The sequence below is a fragment of the Pelobates fuscus genome, chromosome 1, assembly GCF_036172605.1.
Source record: "Pelobates fuscus isolate aPelFus1 chromosome 1, aPelFus1.pri, whole genome shotgun sequence".
NCBI lineage: Eukaryota > Metazoa > Chordata > Amphibia > Anura > Pelobatidae > Pelobates > Pelobates fuscus.
Window position 1 is genome coordinate 257216115 of NC_086317.1, and position 25799 is coordinate 257241913.

Sequence of the window (25799 nt, forward strand, 5' to 3'; positions counted from 1 at the left end):
CCTAGACCTAAGGGCAGTGTTTGACAAGAGGAATGCCGATTCTTTGCCTCCACACAGGTCATTTGACTGTAAGATTAAGCTTCTACCCGGCACTATGCCTCCGAGGGGCCATGTATATCCTTTGTCTGTTCAGGAAAACTCGGTTCTAGAGGAGTATATTCGGGAGAATTTAGAAAAGGGATTGATCAGGAGGTCTTCTTCTCCGGCCGGGGCTGGGTTCTTTTTCATTAAGAAGAAGGATGGCACGCTGAGACCTTGTATCGATTACCGAGGCTTGAATAAAATAACTGTCAGAAATGCCTATCCTATCCCACTGATTACCGAGTTATTTGATCGTCTTAAGGGCTCCAAAATCTTCACCAAGTTAGATCTCAGAGGGGCTTACAATTTGGTGAGAATCCAGCAAGGTCACGAGTGGATGACGGCATTCAATACCCGGTATGGCCATTACGAATACACTGTTATGCCATTTGGACTATGCAATGCTCCTGCAGTATTTCAAGATTTGATTAATGAGGTACTTAGGGAGTTTCAGCATGATTGTGTTATTGTTTACCTGGACGACATACTAATACACTCTAAGGAGATTGAGACTCACCATAGACAGGTCAGAAAGGTTTTACACAAGCTGCTGCAACATGGTCTATATTGCAAATTGGAGAAGTGCAGTTTTGATCAGTCTCAGGTAGACTTTCTTGGATACGTGATTTCTGGGGAGGGTTTTAAAATGGATCCTGTAAAACTCCAATCTATTTTAGACTGGCCCTTGCCCAAAGGACTCAAGGCTATCCAAAGGTTTATTGGTTTTTCCAACTACTATAGGCGCTTCATTAAAGGATACTCCTCTATCATTGCGCCTATTACCAATATGACAAAACAAGGGGCTGATACTAAGTTCTGGTCTAAGGAAGCTCTTGGTGCTTTCAAGACTCTCAAGGAACTTTTTGCCTCGGCTCCCATTCTAGTCCATCCTGATACGACTCTGCCTTTCTTGCTCGAGGTCGATGCCTCTGAGACAGCAGTTGGGGCTGTTCTGTCTCAAAGGTTAGGGGTGGATAAACCGTTACACCCTTGTGGTTTCTTCTCTAAGAAATTTTCTGGGCCTGAGAGCAGATATGACATCGGGGAAAGGGAACTGTTAGCAGTCATTAAAGCCTTAAAGGAGTGGAGACATTTGTTGGAGGGGACCCTACACCCTATTACGATTTTGACGGACCACAAAAACTTGTTCTATATTGGGGAGGCTAAGCGCTTATCCTCTAGACAAGCTCGTTGGTCCTTATTCCTGACTCACTTCAATTATGTACTGACTTACAGACCTGGTTCTAAAAACTCTAAAGCCGATGCATTATCTCGCCAGTATGAACCTTCTACTGTACCTGAACCAGTTCTTTCTTCTATAGTTCCGAAATGCAATATCATTGCTAATACGAATCTCAGGATTCATTCTCCATTACTGGCCGAGATCATTAAGTTGCAACATCTAGCACCTAAACAGACTCCTGCGGGCCGTCATTTCGTTCCTCCTGCTCTTCAACTGGAACTTTTACAGTGTTTACATAATAGCAAGATGGCGGGACATCCTGGTATTCGCAAAACTTACGCGTTGATCTCTAAGGACTTCTGGTGGCCTGCTTTACGGAGGGATATTGAGGAGTTCATCGCTGCATGTGAAGTTTGTACTAAAACCAAACAACCCCATACGCTTCCATGTGGATTCCTGCAACCCTTGGAGGTTCCAGAAAAACCATGGTCCTGTTTGGCCATGGACTTTATTGTCGATCTACCTATCTCTAAAAGACAGACTGTTATCCTCACCGTGGTTGACAGGTTTACTAAGATGGCACACTTCATTCCCCTGCCTAAACTCCCGTCTTCTCCCGAATTGGCAGAGATATTCGCTAAGGAGATTTTTCGCCTACATGGGATACCCTCTCAAATTGTATCGGACAGAGGCTCCCAATTTGTTTCCCGCTTTTGGAGGTCCTTCTGCTCTCAACTTGGTATTAAATTAAACTTTTCTTCTGCCTATCATCCTCAGTCTAACGGAGCTGCTGAACGTACCAACCAGAAAATTGAACAATATTTACGATGCTTTGTTTCTGAACACCAGGATGATTGGGTCGGCTTGATTCCTTGGGCGGAGTTTGCACACAACAATCTCGTTTGCGATTCTACTCATTCAAGCCCCTTCTTCATGAATTATGGTTTTCATCCGTCTATTCTTCCTTCGGATTCTCCTTCCCAGGGGGTGCCGTCGGTTGATGTTCATGTTGCCAATTTGAGGAAGTTGTGGGATCAAACTCGACAAATCCTTGTGCACAACTCTATGTTGGTCAAGAAACACGCTGATAAACGTAGAAGGGCGGCTCCGGTCTTTGTTCCAGGTGATAGGGTATGGCTGAGCACGAGGAACATCCGTTTAAAAGTGCCCTCCATGAAGTTCGCTCCTCGTTATATTGGACCCTACAGGGTGCTGACCCGTATCAATCCAGTTGCGTATCGTTTAGCTCTTCCTAATACCTTACGCATCCCGAACTCGTTTCACGTTTCATTGCTGAAACCACTCATATGTAACAGATTTTCCTCCACAATAGCCCCTCCTCGCTCCGTTCAGGTGGAGGGTCAGGAGGAGTATGAGGTTAACTCTATTATTGATTCTCGAATCTCCCGGGGGAGAGTACAATATCTGGTTGATTGGAAGGGATATGGTCCTGAGGAGAGGAGTTGGGTACCTCAGGAGGATGTTCATGCTCCCCGTCTCCGCAGGGCATATTACTCTCGCTTCCCATCTCGTCCCGGTTCATTCCGCCCGGTGGGCGTATCTGAGAGGGGGGGTACTGTCAGGGTACCTATGGTCTCTACCTCCGAAAGAGGTAGAGACTTAGCTGTTCCTCCATCCAGACGGTCTGATGGCTCCCTTCCCCGCGGTCTATCCGGTCATGCTAGGCCGGCCGCGAGGGAGTGACTGCCTTTTACAGCATCTAGGCAGGAAGTAGTCATCAGGACACTCCCCCGGAACAACCTGTCAGTCAATTGCTGCAGGACCAATCAGGACGCCTCGGAGGCGTGGTTACTGCTCTGAACAGGGTATTTAACAGAGCTTCTTTCATTAGCTCATTGCCCTGTCGTGGTTCTAGCTTGTTCTAGTCACTCAGTGCTTGTGTATTCTATTATCCCTTTTGGTTTTGACCCGGCTTGTTTACCTTACTCTGCTTATCTCTGTTACCCTTGATTCGGCTTGTCTCTCACTTACCTGTCTTCTGTTACCCTCGACCTCGGCTTGTCTTTGACCATTCTATACTGTACTACTTACGTTAGTCCGGCCATTCTAAGGTCCGGTATACGTATCTGGCTACTGTTTGTACTCTGCGTGTTGGATCCCTGTCCCGATCCTGACAACACCATGCCTTTGATCACGTGAACTGCTCTCTGCACATTTACTAATCATAAAGTAGCAAGTGTTTAAATATGTCATTATTTCACCTCCTAAAGAGTTTATTGTCGTAGTTCCTTACATGCCTTTACCTTAACCGTTCATGTATTATGTTATTCACTAGTCTCATCTCATGGGGCGACTCACACTTGATTTATAACTAGCGGTGGAGCAGCTGATATAAATACACAGTTGATAACGTGCAAGCTAAACCCTAAACATGACAGCCATCTTTCACAACAATGTACTGCTATATACTCATACCCTCAGTGCAACTAGCCATGATATACGCACGTTCAGCCTAGCATGCTCAAATATAACACACTTCTGTCTAAAAAAAAAAAAAAAAAGAAAAAAGAATGCAGCTTCAGAATTAATCTAAATTGTATGCTGTCTAGGAGGTGGGAGGGAGGGTCTGCTGCTGATTGGCTGGAATGTGTCTGCTGACTGTGAGGTACAGGGTCAAAGTTTACTCAATGATGACGAATAGGGGGCGGACCGAACATCGCATATGTTCGCCATCTGTGGCGAACGCGAACAAGCTATGTTTACCAGGAACTATTCGCCAGAGAACCGTTCGGGACATCACTAGTCTTGAATTGTTCGAGCCCAGAAGCTTAGAAGTCTTGCTCCTATTCCCAAGGACTGGACTGAATTGTTTTGATTGTCTGGTATTGCCACCTCGTGTCCGAGAGTTTTTGGAGGAAGAATATCCTTCTTTCCATGACTGGAACCTGAAGAACTCTCTACCGGGCTTGTATCATCTATATTCCTTATCCCAAAAGGAACGTCTGTCCTGGGGATAGGATCTCTTTGGTCATCTGTCATGAGGAAGAAAAGCTTTACATCCTTTCACTGCTCTTTTCATACATTTGTCCAGATACTTGCCAAAAAGCATATGCTCTTGGAAGGGAAGGGCACATAGGCTATTTTTTGAAGATGTATCTGTCACCCAATTACATAGTCAAAGAGCATGTCTTGAAGCTGCAGAAAGGGCCAGGCTTCTGGAGATGGATCTAACCAAATCTATAGCAGCATCTGTTGAAAAGTCAATACCCATCTTAAATTTATTCAAGGATTCTAAAAGTCTGGATCTACTGACCCCACTCGAAATGTCCTCTTCGAGATCGTCCAGCCATTGTTTTAAGGCTCTGGAAACTGATGTCCTGCGCACGGATGGGCAAAGCCCAGAGCCACAGGCAAGATAGATTAGAATCGTGGCGCTTGTCCATAGACTCTCGTAATGGAAGGGTGGTCTTTTTGGCCAGACGAACAATAGCTGCATCCACATTGGCAGCAAGATCCCATGGAGTACTGTCATCCAATTTAAAAGGGTAAAGTATAGAAAATCAACCCTGAATAGAGACACTATAGGCACCAAAACAACTTTAGCTTAATACAGCAATTTTCGTGAATATATTATGCACCTGCAATCTCACTGCTCAGTTCTGCCATTTAGGAGGTAAATCACTTTGTTTATACAGTCGTAGTCACACCTCCCTCAAAGTAAGTTACACAGCCTTACTAAACACTTCCTGAAACAAAACTTGGAAGTTCTAGGTTATTTTATTTCACCGTCTTTAATATCTAGAATTTCTCATCTCCTGATCTGTTAATAGCCTCATAAAAGCTACAGGAACATCCTATGTGTGATTAAAGCAGTGGCGTACTAAGGAGGAGGGGGGATTGTCCGCCATCGGTGCCACTCACTGGGGGGTGCCTGGGCCGCCCTTTGACAGGGGCGGCTTTTTGCGGCCTCTGTGTCTTATGCAAAGGGACCCGCCACTTAGAGCAATTTCCATGTTTGTGTGACATCAAGCAGCAGCAGGTCCTCTGTTCGCACAGGTTGCTATGGCAATGCTCCACGCACAATGCATGCCGAAGCTTTGCCATGGCAACCCCGGGAACACTGCAGATCGTGAGAACAGTGGACCTGATGCTGGAGGTGGAACGACCGTGGAGACTTCTGGGCCCCTCTTCACTAGACATCTATGATGTGCCACCGGGCCACCAGGAAGTGTAGTGACCCTTCCACCTCCCTGGACACAGGTAAAAGGCAGAGTGGGACCCAAACAATACAAACTGCTCACCTCCCAGCACTTATCACACACAACCCCCCCCCCCCCACTGCATCCACTATACACACATGCACACACACTGCATACACTATACACATGTACTTCATACACTACAAACACACTGCATCCACTACACACACAAACACCTACTGCATCCACTACACACACACTGTATCCCCTACACAAACACACATAATCCATACACTATACAGACACAAACTGCATCCACTATACAAACACACACTGCATCCACTACACAAACACACACACCTATATCTGTATGTGCCAGTGTTTGTATCTGTGTATGTGTATGACTTTGTTTCTATGTTTCTGTATGTGTGTACCTATGTGTCTGTGTATCTGTATGTGCCAATGTGTGCATCTGTGTGTCTATGTATCAACATGTGTGCCAGTGTATATAGCATACAACTCAGCATTTCGCCAACACTACACACAAATACACTCCTGCATCCAAATTTCAACTTTACATATAAACACACCACCATATTAAAAAAACACACTACACAAAAATGTATGTCTGCATTCAAATGCCAACACTTCATGCAAAAAAGTTGGGGGGTGCCAAATATAGAATCTGCTCCAGGCATAGTTGCCAACTGTCCCGTTTTTGCTGGGACAGTCCCGGCAAGCTGGAGTTTGTCCCGGGTAAATTACCCTCCCAGGACAGTCCCGTCAACTTGCTGGCCATGTTATTTTATTATGTTCCCTCGGACTGTAACAGCCTGTTACAGTCCAAGGGAATCTAGGAGAGAGCTGCTGAGGGCTGGGGGGAGATCTTGAGGCTGTGGAGAGATGCTGTTGGAGGCTGGAGGGAACACTGACACTGTCCCTTCTGAATTCCCAGCAGCTCCCCGCCTCCTGGACATAGGCTCCGCCTCCATACCAAGCTCCGCCCATGTCAGCAAGTTCCGCCCCTGCCTTTGAGTAGCAGACCTTGCTGCAAGAAGAAGAGGCCAGAAAAGTGATGTGACCACAGTTACAAACAGCCTCCAGAGAGCCTGTTCTACACCAGACCAGTGGAACCAGACTACAGTCAGAGCTCATCATCTGGTTATAAGTAGGCAATCTAGTATACACACTGTGTGCAGCACTGGCGTTGGTTCATATGGCAGATCATATGGGTGGGGCATTGTGATGTCACATGGGGGGGGCAGCAAACTTTTCTTTTGCCTAGGGCGGCAAAAATCCTTGCACCAGCCCTGGATGCAATCATGCACTCTGCGCATTATTGTGAGTTTTGTTTTTTTCTGTGATACAGTCATATACACTACACATTTCTTGAAGCTTTGTTGCTGAGGAACTCTGTGAAACATTTACATGACTCCTGCCATGGACTTCTGTGATGTATTCCTATACAATGCACATTACTATGATTTTTATTGCTGGGGAGTTCTGTGGAACAATTATACACCACATCTCCCAACTGTCCCAGATCTGGCAGGACCATCTCGCCAACTCGGGCTGGTTTTTGGTCCGCTCATATCCAGGGACAACAACAAACTGTCTCCAGTGAGCACATTGCTAGACATGCTTCCACTGTGCTGAATGACATCAACACACTCGGACAATGCACAATTTCATACCTTCAAATTTTGGTAGATATGGTTCATACTTCAAATTAAGTTTAATTGGCAAGAATGTCTAAATTTATCCTGCACCTCTAGTCCACATCAAAAAAATTCTCAATAAGCAATGTGTTTGAGGAAAACCCCGAGCTTCAAAGCAATAATGCTCATAAAACTATTTTAATTGCTGATCATTAAATGGTCAGTAAACTGGTAATTTTAGCAAATTATATCTGAATTCCACACCTCAAGTAGCTGTTTTCCAGTTTAGTTCCTTGCTGTCTTGCATCCGTGGGCCAACAAGGGAACTGTCCTTGTACAGCACAGGTGCGCTCACACTGTGCACAGGCACTAGGACCCTGCTAAGAGTGTTTCAGGAGCATTCTATGCAAGTTCCTGTAGGTTGGGGCTGGGCCTGACTGGCCCATTTAATCCATCGGTCTGGCCCTTTTCTGGTCTGGCATGCCCACTATGGGAGTTATCAGTGATATCTTTCCTTCCAATGTTGGGTGGTATGGTGATTAGAGGGTGATTAGAGTGTTTGTTTGTGTTGTGTCTATGGAACGGTAGTATCTGTGCTCTTCACTCTTTCAGAAAGTCTATGGTAATTGCAATAATAGTGGCCCCCTGCATTTAAGTTGGACATAGTCTACCCTCCCCCATTTATGATTTCTAGAGATGCCACTGTCATTGAAGTGTGCCACATGTGTGAACAAAACATGAGCAAAATATAGTGGCACCTTGCACCTGTCAGATCTCTATTAGATTTATTCAAAGTGCATTTCAAATTTAAAGCTGCTTTGTCACCACCTCCCCCACCCAAAAAATAGTATTTCATAAAGAAAGAATCTTTATGAAATACTCATTATTATAACTGTGTTGGAATTTCACTGTAAACTTATTAAACTCACCTTTACCTGACCACCAGCGGTGATTTCACCATCAGATGGCTTTGGGAATTCCCCAAATGACAGCAGAGGCGGCTCTCTAATTAGGCGGCCGCCTAAGGCCTCGAGCTGGATGGGGCCTCGCGGCCATCTTACCCACCATAGGGCAGACTGTGTCGGGTCATTGGTCAGTGAGGAGGCCCCTCCTGGCTGCCTGGTCCAGATGGAGAGCGCCCATCACAGACACCGGTCAAAGCTGCAGACCATGTGTCTCGCAAGAACTGGCCAATCAGAGTGTTGCCGCGGGTTACCCCCCTCCCTCTCCCCATCACCACCTTCTCGCCATCACCCCCTTCTCCCTCTCACCATCACACCCCTCTCACTACCGCCCCCTGTCCCCATCACCCCCTCTCCCTCTCACCATTACCCCCCTTTCCCTCTCGCCATCACCCCCCTCTCCCTCTCACCATCACCCCCTCACACCATCACTCCCTCACACCATCACCCCATCACCCCCTCTTACCATCACCCCATCTCCCTCTCACATCACCCCACCTGTCGTCACCCCCCCACATTGTCAGCCTCTTCATGCATCCACACTCACATTATCCACTCCTAATCCTGTTAATCTCACCCCCTCCAAACTCACCTGCCCTCACTCTTCCACACTCACCCTGTCACATTAACCCCCCTTAATCCTTTCACACTCGACCCTCCTACTATGCCACAATTGCCCTGACACACTTACCTCCACTCGACCTGTCACGCTCCCTCATCAAACCATGCCATACTCCCTCTCCCTCATTCTCTCTCTCATTCTCTCTTGCAACCCCCCCCCCCCCCCCACCACCACCCTGTCACGCTCTCCCTGCCACGCTCTCCCTGCCACTGGTACCCCTTTATTCACCTTGTTACAGTCACCAGCTGAAAACATTCATCATACACACATAGTCAGGAAAAAAAGATTTCCCGTAAACACAATGCACAAAGGCCACAGGCCTTATACACATACAGTCCCAGACAAAAAAGCAAACATTTTCACAGAGACATACATTCACACACACACACACACACACACACACAAGGATACTCTCTGTCAGACTCACACTCTCAGGCACATACACAAGTAAACAGTGCATCAATGTGTATATGTGTGCATGTATTGCAACTCTATTTTTTTTCACTTTGGCGTTAGTGGGGCCTCATGTTTTTAGTTTTGCCTGAGGCCTCATAAAGTCTAGAGCCGCCTCTGAGTGACAGTGCCACTTTAAGGTGAAAATGGACGAACTGAAAAAATGTTCAAGTCAACTATGCTTTCACTTCAGCTAATCTGGCCTTCAATTTGAAATTTGCATTGAATTTTCACTTGCTAAATATCCCAGAGTAATTGCTAAAATTGCCTGCCTGTAAAATGTTATGGCTAAGAAGCAGTGGAACAAAGCTATCTAGTGGCATAGGGAGAAAAAACTATAACTTAAAATGTGTGGCTCTGAAAACAATTGATAACATCAAAAGTGAAAAAAACAAAAACAAATGAGCTATAAACATGGCAAAATGTCATAGACATAGTGTTTGAATTTTCAGATAATGAGGCAGCTACACTGGCGTACAGACCCGGTATGTACGCCAGTGTGGCCAGCCTATTCTCCTTGGGGGCCCAGGAGCTGGGCACCTCAGGGCCCCCCGTGGCTGGCCCTGATGTCACCAGGCGGGCGCGCGAGGGAGCACTCTCCCCTGAGTGCTCTCTGCCCAGCTCACTTGCGCGCCGCATACTGATGACGTCATTCCGGCTCCGGCATCAGTACGCGGCGCGCGAGGGAGCTGGGCAGAGAGCACTCAGGGGAGAGTGCTCCCTCGCGTGCCCGCCAGCCAGACCCGTGACTGGCCACCCAGCAGCACCACTGGACCCCAGGGAATCCTCTCAGCTCTCCCAAAGGTAAGGCGGCTGGGGGATTAAATTTTAAAGAAACATGTGTGTGTGTTAGAGTGTGTGTGTGTTAGTTTTTGTGTGTCAGTGTGTGTGTTACTGTGTGTGTCTGCTAGTGAGTGTCAGTGAGTGTGTTAGTTTTTGTGTGTGTGTTAGTTTGTGTGTGTCTGTTATTGAGTGTGTGTCTGCTAGTGAGTGTGTGTCTGCTAGTGAGTGTCAGTGTCTGTGTGTTAGTTTGTGTGTCAGTGAGTGTGTGTTACTGAGTGTTAGTTTGTATGTGTCAGTGAGTGTGTCTGTTAGTGAGTCTGTTTGGTGTCTATTAGTGAGTGTGTGTTTGTCAGTTAGAGTGTATGTTTTGTAAGTGAGTGTGTATGTGTGTTTGTCTGTCAGTGAGTGTGTATGTATGTCTGTAACTGACTTACCTTTCTCCAGCGCCAGACTCCCTTGGCGCTGGGGATCCTTCCGCCCCGATCCGCCTCTCAGCTCCGCATGCGCAACAAGAGCCGCGTGCATTCAAACCACCCATAGGAAAGCATTACTCAATGTATTCCTATGGACGTCCAGCGTCTTCTCACTGTGATTCTCTGAAACTGCTATGTTTTCAGCTCCTCAAGGATAAAACTAGAGGGACCTGGCACCCAGACCACTTCATTGAGTTCAAGTGGGTATCTATAGGGTATCTATAGTGGTCCTTTAAATGTATGTGTATCTGCATGCACTGGCGTACATACCGCGGTTGCAGGGGTCACAGCCCTGCTAACCCTGCGACCTGGTGCCCGCCGTCATGTGTTGCGGTCCCGGCCCTCGCAAAGTAAGTGCGGGGGGGGGGCACGGATCAATCAACCGGGGCCCCATGGGTTGTGTGTACGCCACTGGGCAGCTAGCAGCTATTTTGTGGGGTTTGGAGATTCTTGTATACATCAGTTGTTTTTAGTTCAACCAAGATGAAATAAGAGAGGTAGTCCAGCTTAAATAGCAAACTGTGTATTTGGACATATACAGAGTTATTCACTAAGGCGAGAATTTCAAATTTAAGGCCAAATTTAGCCAAACTGAAAAAGTCAATTACCTTGACCTAAAATTTAAAATTCACTTTGAATTCTCACTTTAGTGAATAATCTTGATAAAGAAACAGCAACTATGATTCTAGATTCAACAAAGAGATTCAAGCAACATTATAGCAATAATGTAAACTCCAAGAGTGTGGCCTGGGTTGGTGCTGTTCTGAGAAATATAAGACGATTTACTTGTAATGTATGAAACTAAAATATAGCCTAGACCAGAGGTAGGCAACCTATGGCACGTGTGCCATGCACGGCACTCAAGCTGTCTTTGCACGGCACTCAAGGCTGCTAGAGCCAAACATGCTCTGGCTTATCAGGAGTCCCTGTGAAACTTCAGATATCTGCTAATTCAAAAAGGTGATGAAGGACAATCCTCAATTTATGCATTGCAGCACGTAGAGGAAGTGATCTCAGAAGTTTGCTATGCTGCGGTAGAGAAGGAGTGTTTGGCCCTAGTCAGAGCACTGAAGAAGCTTACCCCCTACCTCAATAGAAGCTCATTCACCATTATCACCGAGCACAACCTGTTGGAATGGCTAAACCAGGTCGCCAGAGACAACGCACAGTTGCTGCGGTGGAGCCAAATCCTGCGACTGTACGATTTTACAATTCAATATTGCCCCCATAAGCAAAATGGGAATGCTGATGGCTTGTCACGGCAGACTGAGTCTGCAACCCCGGACTGAGATTGCCCAGACATATCCAAGTTGACCTGAAAAGGCTCAAGCCGTGTCTACCAGAATGAGGTCAAGGGGGCCCCTCTGGTAACCCAGCCAGTAAACAGGATTTCCCAAACTTTCACCTACCAAAAAAAGACTATATCACTATGTACTAACCCTCCATCCCATGTCTCCCAGCCTCGCACCCCTTCTTGTCTGTCCAGAACCATCTATCTTCCGCCAGAAGGGATGCAGCGGCATGGTTACCCTGGAACTCTAAATCGGATAGCAAGTGTCCCGTGGTCTACTAAAACTGTAATTTTCCCAGGACATTCAATCAGAGCACTTTTTGGAGGGTTAACAGAGGAGGTGGAGAGGCATCAAATAAAACCTAGGACTTGTGAAAGCTCTATGTATTCACAGAGATCCATGCTTTAAGGTGACTGGGAAACTCTACCCAGCACTCTGGAACTCTGCACCGGATTGGAAGCTACTTTTGACTTCCATATAATTTGGGCTATCCATGTCCGATCGGGGCACTTTTTGGACAGAATGGGCACCCCAGAGGGACCTTTTTGGGGATATATTGCATGTGGGGTGGTTCACTAAGTTATTTGTATTTTCTGAGTTTTTGTGTGTCCTTCTTTCTGTGTCTATGAGATAATTAGTTTAACCGAAAGCTTACTCAATTATCTCCGAGACACAGACCTGACTATAGAGCATCTGCACTGTTGAGCCCATTGTCACAGTTTAGTAGATAGAGCCCCGAATGCAGTAATCAACTGGAAATGACCCAAGCGAAGTACAGGTAAAAATGCGTCAGAAGTGAGATCAAGCAGGCAATAGGTCAGGCAGCACAGTTTCGTAAACAGGAGACAAGCCAAAGGTTAGGTAATGGATAATCAGAACAGGAGTAAAGAAACTACTAATCATAGCAAGGTGCACAGAATAGTGTGCACAGGTATCAGTTATCAGTAAGCTTAAATAAGAGAGAAGGGACACACCCCCTTAGGTGTCCTACCTGCCTCCTTGGTACTTCCCCTTTTTGGAACGTCGGGCTCAGTAGGTGCACGTCTAGTTCTACCATTGTGTGTGAGCAATCGGTTAGGCTGAATGACTAGATGCAGCCTCAGCATAGCGTAACTGTCTCCCCTTCTCAGCATCAGTACACGCGACCTGTGTATCTTCTGCCGATGCAGCGAGGGGCAGCTGGAGCAGGTGAGTGTTGGGCAGGGTGAAGGCTTAACACTCGTAGAGTGTAATTTAATTCTACTGTGGGGGATCGCAGATCCCTCTTTCACAGTGCTCCTGCTAGGTTGCTGGTGATCCAGGACCAGTCATCACCTAGATTGCTTCACCACCTTATCTATTAGGCAGCCCAGAACTCTGTTACAGACTACCTAATGTCAATTCTGTGCATATTTTATGTCTGTCATCTGCATGCTGGAGACAGAAATACTATATTTAATATACATAATTAATAATGCTATACTTCAATTAGAATAGGGGCTAGCCATTGCTACTTGTCCTTAAAGGAACACTATAAGGAACACTATAAGGTCAGGAACACTAACGTATTCCTGACCCTATAGTGTTAAAACTACCATCTGGCCCCTTGCACTTCGTTAATATAGTATAATCTTACCTTTTCTCCAGTCTGCTGCTGCTGGCTATTCCCCTGATCTGTCTGCTTGGCTGACCTCATCAGAAGTGTTAATCAAAAGCAAATCACAATGCCATCCCTTGGGATTGGCTGGACTGTCAATGTGGCAGAACAGGGCAGAGCCAGCTCAAGTCAAACAAAGCCCATGCCAATCAGCAGCTCCTAATAGAGATGCATTGAATCAGTGCATTTCTATGAGGAAAGTTCAGAGTGGAGACACTGAATGCCAGTACTGCGCTGCCCTAAAATACACCTCTAGCAGCCATCTGAGAAGCAGCCAGTGGAGGTATCCCTAGGCTGCAATGTAAACATTGCATTTTCTCTGAAAAAAGCCTGAAGGGAATGTTTATAGTCACCAGAGCATATAGAGTAAGCTGTAGTTGCTCTGGTGACTATAATATCCCTTTAAGAATGTGGTGAAATCCATAAAAAAAATATATACAAGCATACATAACTTCAAAAACACCAAATACAGTATTGATTCAAATATACAATACAGTCAGACTATGGAAAAGCACAGATATACATATGAAACTGATCAGTTTTTACAATATCCTAATTTGCATATTAAGATTATACCAACAATGCATTTTTCAATTTCCACCAACAGAGGACAATGGAGAGCCTCAAAGAATCCCTTTTTAAAACAAGGATAACCATGCAAACCCAAACCAGGAGGGAAAGTAGTCCGAATGGCCCCTGTGTACCTGCCTAACCAAAACAGAACCCCATTCCAGGCCAGGGCCCATAGTCAGTGGGAAGGAGACTGTCCTGCGGTCCTCTCCAAGTACTAAGGTAACACAGGTTTCCATTACAGGTTATATTAATGTTCATTTAGTAATGTATGAGCGAGTGTCATAAGTACTGGGTTTTTGTTATTTGTTTATCAAACACATTGATATGTTACGGAGTATGCATTTAAAATTATTTGTTTCGCACAAAAAAGACGAGTTTTACATAGCATTCCACTACTAATTTATAACAGGGCTAAGCTGCAACACACCACAGGCATGTCAAGAAATCTTCTGTCAGCTTTCTGCATTGTAAGGGTCATTGGCTAAATTGCCACACCAGAAGGTTTACAGAAATTAATTATTCCCAGTCACCAGACAAAGTGGCTCTGTTACACAGGCTTGGGACAGAGTGCAGTGCGAAAATGTTTTAGAAAGTGATGAATTATAGGTAATTCCAAGCCCTATGGAATACTTCCCAGCACTCATTCTGTCTGTATGCACATCAGACACATTCCTTTTATGAGCAGATATGACACCATCATTCCTCCCAACATTTCCAATGGACAAAACAGGGGTTCTATTATTTCAGGGGTGTGAGTGGGCATGTGACCAAGAGCAGAGCTATTCTGTGAAATTTTAGGTGATGTACTAATACGAATGTCTTGAACTAAAATGTAATATAGAATAAGAATGATGTATCTTATTTACAGAGACTGAGCTCTAATTACAATTATTGTAGTATAAAGAAACATTACTGTACGTACTATTGCTCTACAAAACCAGGGGTATAAGTCTCTTAATTAACATCACTGGTGCACAGCTCCCAAGTGTCTCCTACATAGGGACACTTAGGAGATATACACCAGAGATGCTAATTAATCACTGCCCTGTGTCCCCTAACTCCACTTATTTCCCTCTCTCCATTGCAGAACTGTTAAAGCTGTCAGATCTACCTGTGACTACACCATGTTGCACTAAATACACAGCTAGGCTGTAGGGATTATGGTGTCTTGAGTATCAGTTAAAAAGGTTATGGCCACCTACAATGCTTGTTTATATCCGTCTACAGTGACTTCAAAATCAAACTTTCCACATTTTTATTTTATTAATTTGCTGGGAAATTGCAAAAAAAGTGTAAAAGGGTATATAATGAAGTACTTAAAATAACTGCCAAACTCAACACCTATTTTCTGTTTACGGAAGTCCTGCCCAGGCCATGTGAGCAGGTGTGTGTTTCTGACAGTTTAGGGAAGGTTAGGCGATAATCACTATGAAAACCCTGGTCAACATGGAATCGTGGAACGCAAATGGAACGCGGAAGTGAACCCGAACGTGGAGAGCAGGCCGTACGGAGAGCCATGGAGGAGGCATGGGAGCAGAAGAGACCCTGGTGGAAAAGCCTTGTTTCGTTTTTTCCTCAAATTAGGTTCACTACCGCGGCAGCTCTGACTATTTTGCTATCTTCGGTGATTTCAGGCCCGACCCTGCTGAGGGTGGTCAGAGGGGAAGATGTGGGGGTCAGATATGATTTGGAGGCCGGTGTGCTGGAGAGCTTCACAGGTACTGTGCTTTACACGTAGGATCCTGCCAGCATAAGGTAGAATAGTTATGTGGACTACAATTCCCTAAATGCTTCGTTAACACAGCCGGAGCATCCTGGGAAATGCAGTTCATTTCGTAGGCAGTGGCAGGGTCAGTCCTCTGCTCCTTAGCCATGTATGGTCAGTAGGAAGTCTTTGTGGTACCCAAACTATATGTGTGCAGTCATTTCTTTTCACTTATATTTAAAGGGGAAATGTCACTATATATATATATATATATATATATATATATATATATATATATATATTTTTTTTTTACTTTGTTTACTCATCCTGTGTATAGACAGACAGACATTCATACAGACATACATATTAATACATACAGAGACACACACATATACAAAATGTTTAATACAGACAGACATTCATACAGACATACATATTAATACATACATATAGAGACACACACATATACAAAATGTTTAAGTCACCCTCCTGTTTCCTACCTTTTGCAAGAGGGTGACTTTCCCTGGGGTCGAGTGGTGGCTCAGCCTAATGGGAGTCAGAGTTCCCACTCTGACTCCCTCCCGCACATCTCTCTGATAGCTGGGAGGAGTGACCAGGGCAGTCACTTTCTCCCAACTCTGTCTGATGTCATCACAGGGGGCCCGGTCGCCCTGTTAAAGCGCTGCAGCGCTGACCGTGCCCCCTGGAAATCCATATCCATTAGATGGCCCTAACAGCATGGGCCACCCAATTGGCCACTTCATGTGCGGCCCCGGCGGTTTGCCGCACAGGCTGCGACCGCAAAACATAGCGGCAGGTACCCCAGCGACCGTGGTATGTACGTCAGTGCCAGTAACGCTTATCATGTAGAGCATGGGTCAGCAACCTATGGCACTTTTCACAGCACTCAAGACTGCCAGAGCCAAACATGCTATGGTCTATCAGGAGTCCCAGAAGGACTTCAGATATTTGCAAGTGCAACCCGAGTTGTGATTAGAGGTGGTGAGGGAAAATACTCAATTTACGCATTGCAGAACTTAGAGGAAGTGATCTCATATCACTTTCTGTCCGCATTTTTGAACGGTAATGCGTACTGGAGTAGAGCAGCCCTCAACAGCTATTGCAGTTCCTGTCCTTGAACTGTACCTGGCCAGCCAGTCCCCACTGAACCCCAGGGAAGCCACCCACACTGCTGTATATACACAGAGCTGCAGAAGAAGCCTCCCTCTCATACAAACAGCGCACACTCAAACACACGTCCCCACAAACACAACACTACGGACAATCAACATACAGACACGCAACCCCACAAGTAGCCACTCAAATGCAATACCCTAAACAGTCCCACACTTACATACATCAAACACACAATGTAATCCATAATCAAGGTGCACAAAAGTTTGTCCCATACACAACCCACATTCATAGATTTCATACACAATATCACAGAAATTCCTGTCAAGAGATATACTGAGACAAAGTAGTAGGGACTTTGTCTCTGTATTTTTCCTCCGCCTGACTTTCTTAGACTCAAGATGGAATCTAAGAGTCAATCGCGACTGCTGTTACCAGTGACGGCTGCAGGGAATTGGCTGTGTCTATGGAGGATCTCCCATAGACCTCAGAGCTGTACTCTCGCGCATGTACAGCAGTGAAGTTGGCTCCTGGCACTGAGGAGCAGCGCAAGAAAGATGGCGGGGCCCGCGAGGGACAGGTTCAGGTAAGTAATCTTACCTTTACCTTTCCCTTGCAGCCGCAGGATCTCCAGCAGCGAAGTCACTGTCAAGGGACTTTGTGAACTCGGCAAAGTCCTGAGACAGTGCAGTGCCACGTTAACTTCATATTAATAATTTGTCAAGCCCTTTGGCTCCTAACAGTAGTAGAGAGAATAAACAGAAGTGGAGAAATTGAACAATGTTTTTGTTTTTCCTTCTTATTTGCAATGTGTGCCCTGGCTGTGCTTAGAGCCATTCGGTAAATCTTTTAACCCCTTAAGGACCAAACTTCTGGAATAAAAGGGAATCATGACATGTCACACATGTTATGTGTCCTTAAGGGGTTAAAGACCTCCTCCAAGCACTGTAACCACTACAGTGCCGGAGTCCCTTGGTACTGTTGGACTTACCAGTCTCTGATAGGGTCCTGTGCTGCTTCCAGTCATACCAACTCAGACCAAGTTGGGACAATATTCATATGCTGAGAGTGTTGCTATATCGAAAGCTCTGAGACTTTTACTGCCACCCATTGCTTGTCTAGCTACGTGGAGCATCACCCCTAGCAGTGGAGAGGTGCTGGGTTGTGTGTGTGTGTGTCTTTATACCCTCATTAAAGGGACACTCCAGGCACCCAGACCACTTCTGCTCATTGGAGTGGTCTGGGTGCCAACTCCCACTACTCTTAACCCTACAAGTGTAATTATTGCAGTTTTTTATAAACTGCAATAATTACCTTGCAGGGTTAACTCCACCTCTAGTGGCAGTCTACTAGACAGCCACTAGAGGTCACTTCCTCCTTCATAGCACAGATTATCTGTGCTAGAGCGTCGCTGGACGTCCTCCAGCTGTGTGAGGACCTCCAGCGTCGCTCATTTCCTCATAGGAAAGCATTGAAAATCTTTTTCAATGCTTTCCTATGGGGAGCGCTAATGCGCATGCACATTAGGTCTCCTTGGCCGGTGGGCGGGATCAGTCTCGCCCACCGGCCGGCGGAGACGCGCGGAGGAGGAGACAGCGACGAGGGACATCGTCGCTGCCTCAGGTAAGTGACTGAAGGGGTTTTCACCCCTTCAGTAACCGGGGATTGAGGGGTGGGAGGGAGAGGGTACCTCCAGTGCCAGGAAAACGGATTGTTTTCCTGGAACTGGAGTTTTCCTTTAAAACTTAAACTGTTCAAAGATGGTTTAACGTTGAACAGTGGGACAGAGCCAGGTATCTCCAGGAACCATAACCATTTCAATGCGATTGTATGGTTATGGTGCCCTTTAAAATTTTAGTACAAAGTTTGCAATTTGAAATAAAAGAAAATATTCTACTCTGTCCTTTTTCCAGCATGACTTTTTTGGCACAACGATTTCCTGGTGTATTATTAATAAATAAAGAAATTATTTTTGAGTTCCTAATGTGGTAATATTGCCTAATTCTCTATGGACCTTATCAGTATATTGTTTGTTTGTCTTTGTTTTTTTACTTCTTTAACATGGCTTTTGTTTTCAGTCTACAGGTTGATCACATATATATATTTCCACGATGATCTGCGATCATGGGGATGCAGCTGCCTGACCATTTGGTATTTTGGTGCAGGTTTTGAGGAGAGCTTTGGCACTGTAAAGTTCTGCTTCCTCACACCTTTGTTTTCAGTGTGTGTGGGGACGCTGTATCTGGCCATTACAGCTACAGGTCTCAGCTTGCCTGTGGGTGATGGCAGAGTTCAAGGATTCACAGCTGTGGCCTTTTGCATGGTGACTATCTTCTGCACAAAGACCACACTTAGACGCATCCCTGTTTTGGGGTTCATGGTTCCCATCAAAGTGCTGCCTGGGTTATTTCTCTTCCCAGCCCTCTTCATACCACATGCTCCAGTCTTCAGCAACATGTGTGGGATCTTGGTCGGCGCTGTCTGTATCCTTTAGTACATTAAATTGATAGATTTAGCTTTTTTAATTTACAGTTTATATAGTTCCAGGCAGGTTAATAATGCTGTAAGCTGTGGAGTTACACCTCCAGCAGGTAACCTAAATGTCTCACAGTTTCATACTGTGACGCTGCACATACAGGCTGCTGGCACAATGACCACTTTTAACCCCTGAAGTGGTCATGGTGCTTGGAGTAACCCTTATGTAAATGAAGCCTTCCCCCCCCCCCCCCCCCCCCCAGTTTAACCATATAACATAATGCTTGCAAAGGAAAAGTACTAGTTAATATTTTTGAAATATACACATTTAAAAATAGACATTTTGCAATAATTAGAAGTAATTCTGTGCCATCTAGGTGTTGCTGGAGCATGTAGAACTGTGTAAGATAGCAATACCAAAAAGAACTTAAGGGAAGATGGAAATATGCTAGTAAACCTAGAGGAGCTATATCAACCATGTGTAATGTCTTCCTTACACTTCGAAAGAGTCAACAAACCCAGGTGAAAGCACATACTCAATAAAGCACTGTATTCAAAGAGATGATAAAATTCTATAAAAAAAAAAAAAAAAAAGTTGTCTTTTTAAAGTTGGATGGAAACAATAGCAGCATAGGGAAAGATTTTCAGCCAGAATGGTAATATCTCCCTTCCCAGAGTGGCTAATTACTGCAGCAATTTAGATGGAGATCTCTCTGATCCCTGCAGCTAAGATTCCAAGCCAATCGTGCATGGTTGTAGCTCAAAGATCCATGCACAGGGCCTGGTTTACAAAATTGTCAACTGTACGATGAATAAGCTGGTGGTAGCCTTTATATGACTACTATTTGCTTATACAGCTATTGTAATCATCCTGTGTGATGAATAGAGTTGCAGCCAAAGAATTAACTTCTTATTCCATAATGGGACTTATTGGATGTGTACCGATTGTACAGCGCCTCGGAATTTGTAGGCGCTATATAAATAGTAATGTACAAGTAGATCTGGGAATATTTGGACACTGAAACAAGTTTTGTTATTTCAGCTGGTTACCAAAATAAATTACAGTTGATAAGTATATGGGCTTAAAGTGCTGTCTCAGCTATAATTGGAGGGTATTCACATCCAAAGTGGAGGAAGGATTTAGGAATATGTAGCCCCCCTTTTTTCAAGGGACCACAAGTAATTGGACAATTGACTCAAAAGCTGTTTAATGGAAAAGTGTGGACTATTTCTTCATTATTTCTTAATCAATGAAGCATGTAAAAGGTCTGGAGTTGATTCCAGGTGTGGCATTCACATTTGGAAGCTGTTTCTGTGAACCCACTACATGCGGTCAAAGGAGCTCTCAATGCAAGTGAATCAGGCCATCCTTGGCCATCAGATAGCAGGAACATTAGGAGTGGCCAAATCAATAGTTTAAAACATTCTGTAAAGAAAGAATATACTGGTGAGCTCTCCCAACACAAAAAAAAAACCTAGATGTCCACTCCAGACAGTGTTGGATGATAGTAGGATCCTTTACATGTTAAAGAAAAAACCCTTCACAACATCCAGCCAAGTGAAGAACACTCTCAGGAGTATGTGTATAATTTTCCAAGTCTGCCATAAAGAAAATACTTCACAAGAGCAAATAGAAGGTTCACCACAAGGTGCAAACTATTCATAAGCTTCAAGAATAGATAGGCCAGATGAAACTTAGCAAAAAAAAATTTGTAGAAAAAAAAGGCCAGCCCAGTACTGGAACAGCATTATTTGGACAGATCAACCTAAGAATGAAGGGAAGAAAAATGTATGAATAATGCTTGGAATGGATCATGATCTCAAACATATGACATCATCTGTAAAACACAGTGGAGGGAGCGAGATGACATGGGTATGCATGGCTTCCAATGGCACTGGGTCACTAGTGTTTATTGATGATTGTACAGAAGCAACTGGAAGATGAATTCTAAAGTGTATAGGGATATATTGTCTGCTCAGATTCAGCCAAATTCCGCAAAGTAGATTGTACATTGCTTCACTTTACAGATGGACCCAAAACTTACTACGAAAGCAACCCAGGAGTTTTTAAAGGAAAAGTAGTGGATGTTCTGCAATGGCTGCGTCAATCACCTCTTCTCAACCCGATGCAGACAAAACTCAAGGCAGAAAGACTCCCAAAGAAACAACAACTGAAGACGGCTACAGTAAAGGCCTGGCTAAACATCACAAAGAAGAAAACCCAGCGTTTGCTGATGTCCATGCGTTCCAGACTTCAAACAGTCAGTGAGTGCAAAGAATTCTCGACTAAGTATTAAAAATTCACATTTCATTTAGGATTGTGTTAATTTGTCCAATTACATTTGAGCCGCTGAAAAAATGGGACTGTGTATTGAAATGTTTGCAATTCCTAAATAGCATCTCAGTTGTTTCATTTCAAATCCGTTGTGATTGTGTACTTTGTGCAAAAATTTTGAAAATTGTCAGTGTCCAAATATTTCTGGATCGAACTGTTTTATCCCCTTTTTAATAGTCCCTCTTCCTAATATGAGAGGAGTATTTCAGTTACTTGTGCACTATTTGCTGAAGCAACAGCAACTTTTAAGGTCTTTTATTTTTAAATGCATTATCAAGTGAAGGGCAATACCATCATATAGTAAACCCTTCAATGATATTTTAAATGTAGATAGCTCTATGTGCATTCATTTCAAATGCAAGCAAGGTTACATAGGAACTCCAATGTATCCTTGACTTCGATCTAGTTGGCCTGGGTGGCTGCTTTTGTTTGGACTTCCCAGAATTCTTGATGTGTCGAGTGGAACAGATGCTGCCATTTAGACTTCTGAAGCGCATCCCGATGTGTAAATACATACCTGCATCTATGGCTGAACGCAGTGCTTCCCAGACCCGGAAGTAAGTGTTATTCTTTCATTTTATTTCATTGTAACTACACATCGTCTGGAATGTAAAGCTTTCTCCCAAACATTGCTTTAATACAGCCATTCGAAATTCCCTGAAATCAGTCATAAAAGTCATGATGTATATTTAGAGCTAAAAGGAAAGACATAAGGGTGGGCTTATTACACAAAATTATTTAAAGCTAAAGAAGCTTACTACCTTTAAAGGGACACTATATTCATTATAGTGGTCTGGGTGAAGTGTCACTGTTCACTTAACCCTGCAATGTAAAACATTGAGTCAATGCTCTTATGGGAAAGGCCACACATGCATATTAGGTTACCCCATCGGCTGATGTCGGCAGAGGAGGATCCCATTGGTTGAGGATTCCTATAGTGTTAGGAATACAGCTTTTTAATGTGAGAACATGGGATGCACAGGTAACAGTTAAATGGTATGATAAAACCGCAATTTTGTGTATTGATTACTGTTCAAACAAACCTATAAAAAAACTAATTGCGTAAATATATACAATTTTATATTTCACTTAATCATGTTTTATAGAAAATTGGGGGAATGAAAATGTAGATATTATACAGTACCCAGGTTCTGAAATATTCGTATATATATAAAAAAAAGGTTCTACATACAGTAGCTGTGACAAAAATAGATATGTAAAAATATAGATATTTATAAAGACCCTGGTGGCAATATTAGTATTCATACAATACATATAAGAAATGTGTTCCTCTGCAAGTTGCTAATAATTTCTGGAGTGTAAATTAAATGGGGCATTTTGGTCTAAAGGTCATCTTACAAAGGTAAATAATGTGGTCCTTATCCTTGTGATTAAACAGTAACCCATCATCTCCTGATGTTAACTCAACTACCCTTTCTCCCATCAATGAGTCGGTGACAGGATAATCAGACATGTTATCAGCACATGGCAAGTCATGTTTTATAAGATGATAACGTTAAGTGGTTTAATAGGACAAAGCTGGGATTTAAGGAATGCGTCCTGAGGAGTTCCAAGGTGAGAAGCATTTGTAAAAAAGTGGTGAGGTTCAGCAAAATGCATCTGGAGGGGTTTTAGTTAGTGAAGCACTTCGAAGTAGACTTGTGCACAAATGGGTTTCAGCTATTACGAACAAATCAAATTCCTTTTATCTATGCCCGAACTAAGCATCATGTCCAGGATTTTACCTGTGTCGTTTTATTCACTGAATAAGTATCACCAGCTAAAGCCTGGCGGATCGTTTCATTGGGCAATTGCACAAATCTATCTGGAAGTAAACTTATATCACGATGGGGTGGGGCAATAAACTTAATTTGTAAAAGTATCAATATTTTTAGCATGTTTAAAGTAGCTGTTTGTACCTTTTATCAGAAATAGACAATATTACTATGGACATTGCCAGTATGAGTTGGAGCATGAAAAATGTATCATAATTCTGTAAACGAAAAACCTGGCTGTGTTCTAATGGGTCAGGATACACATTACAAAAGATTGGTTTCATTCTATTTATTCTCTCATTTTAGAATAAACCCACCACCGGGATCATATCCAGTACAGCAGTATTACACTCCTCCCCATGACTTACCCAATACCTACTCTCCATATCAGAACATGAAGCCTGTTGGAAATTTGACACCAAGTTATTTTCCTGCTACATCCCTACCTACCCAAATAGGCATCACACCTGGACAATTTCATCAACCAGCACAATTGTGCCCAGAAGGACACAGTCATGCAGATACTTGCACTCCTTCAAGTGCCATTGTACAAACCGAATTAATTCAAGTTCAGACACGATAATGACACGATAATGTTTCGATCAATACAAAGATATAAATTCTCTGTTCAAACATCTAGATATTATCTGAAGGAAATTGGTGAGATTACAGGTTTGGTAAACCTTTTTTTCATTACATGAATAATTTTTCTGAAAGGATGACTGTTCTACGTAAACTGAGTGCTTTAATGGGAATGAAGCTCCCAATAATTTCCAGTTTATTCACCGTATTTGCCTTTTATTCTTATAGCAAGCAAAGAGGATCTATGACCTTGTCTTAATACTTCTGAAATAGTGGTTGTTATGGTTAGTATATCAACCACTGGCATCACACATGTGTAATGTCCAAAAGGATTGTAAATGGACCTTCTGTTCAATTAATATCACACCATATCTTAGTTTCTCAGAGTAACTGGGAGGAACCTCCTGTGGGAAACTTCTCCTGCACTTTGCTTGTCAATCAGTCCTTGGCATACTTGATCATGCTTTTGACATATGAGGGTGGATTACTTTTTTGTTTTGTTTGTTTAACCTTAGATTTTTTTTATATTTTTTTTATACACTTGCTAGCTATTCTTGTACTGGGGCTCAAATCTTAAATTATATGCTACTAAACAAACCTGCAAGTTACTTGCATTTCAACTGGAAGGGCTCATGACACACTAGGGGTGAATTTCTACTTGCCAGGGTTAAATTATCACTTTCCAATTACTAGTGTGTGAATTGACATTTTTGAATCCTGCTTGTAGCTCAATGTACAGATCCAGTTTAATGATTTTATTATTTTTGTTAATGGAACTCTAAGCATTATAATCACCAACATTCAATTTATTGGCCGTAGCTCAACAAACCATTGTTTTTTTTGTTTGTTTTTTAACAGCTTCAGTATTAGATTTGGGCCTGTCACAGCACTTCAAGATTTAATGACTAATGGGGAAGTTAACATTTATTTTTATTATCCAAGCTGCAGTATAAGGGCTTTGCAGAAGATGCCAGGAGAGTAACAGTTTTTGCCAGATTGGTACAAAACAAAGAGGCACCAAAAGACTATTTTTACAATAACTATAAGTGACATCTAAACTTTAAAGGGAGCCTGTCATGGTCAAAACTACTATTGCTATTTTTAAAGAGCATCAAATTTCATCTATACATTATGCTAGCGGTTTTGATAACAAATGTATAGAATAGGAGAAAATCTATTTAAAACTAGGTATTTCTCCCAGCTGTCAGTCAATTCTTTGGCATAGACACTGTGGTTGCTATGGAAACTCTGTACCAGCAGGGTCAGCTAAGCAGTACCGGAACAGACTGATTACAGTCACAACATTCACATGCTGGCAAATTCAGTATGTTGGTTTCATGGAAGAAGTTCCCCCAGGCAGTGCATCATGGGGAAGTGTCCCCAGGCAGGGCAAGACAAATAGAGGAGGGAAGGAGGAAGAGACCGGATGTAGGTGTTACAGAACTATAACACCCACCTCTATAATAACAATGCAGCGCGGGAGTGGACGGCCAGGTAAGTCATGACAGGTTCCCTTTAATTTTTTATAAAATTGAAATACTTTTTTTTTTTTTTGCCAGTGCACACTAAAAGGGATTTGAATCTTTGCTGAAATGTCAGGAGCAGGAGCCATGTGCTTCCCATTCAATCAGTGGCAGCGGTCATTGTTGAAGCAGTTGGTGAAGAGAGGAGTCTCTTAATTCTACTGCTATGAGAGACCTTCATTTTATTATAAAAGTTATTTGTGTGAAATAATTTTTTTTTTTTTTTTTTTTTTGTGGGTGTTCCCCTCCCCGGTAACAGACGGTCTTTGGATCAAGTCTCCCTGGTTTATACAATTTTTAAATAGTTTTAAAGACCCCACCACCACAAAACATGTTGCTAGCCTGACTCCTTTGCAACCACAGACAATGTTGGGCTCTAGGCATCAGAAGAGGT

At 43.6% G+C, this 25799-nt stretch overlaps 1 protein-coding gene across 1 annotated transcript; it reads left to right on the top strand.

The window, feature by feature from the left end:
* The first annotated feature begins 15232 nt into the window (after nt 1-15232).
* RHBDD2 (rhomboid domain containing 2) lies at nt 15233-24626 on the top strand. Its single transcript, XM_063444570.1, has 4 exons — nt 15233-15594; nt 18794-19198; nt 21932-22082; nt 23607-24626. The coding sequence occupies exons 1-4, from the start codon at nt 15342-15344 to the stop codon at nt 23881-23883; spliced, it is 1086 nt and encodes a 361-aa protein (XP_063300640.1). The 5' UTR covers nt 15233-15341; the 3' UTR covers nt 23884-24626.
* Nucleotides 24627-25799: the final 1173 nt, after the last annotated feature.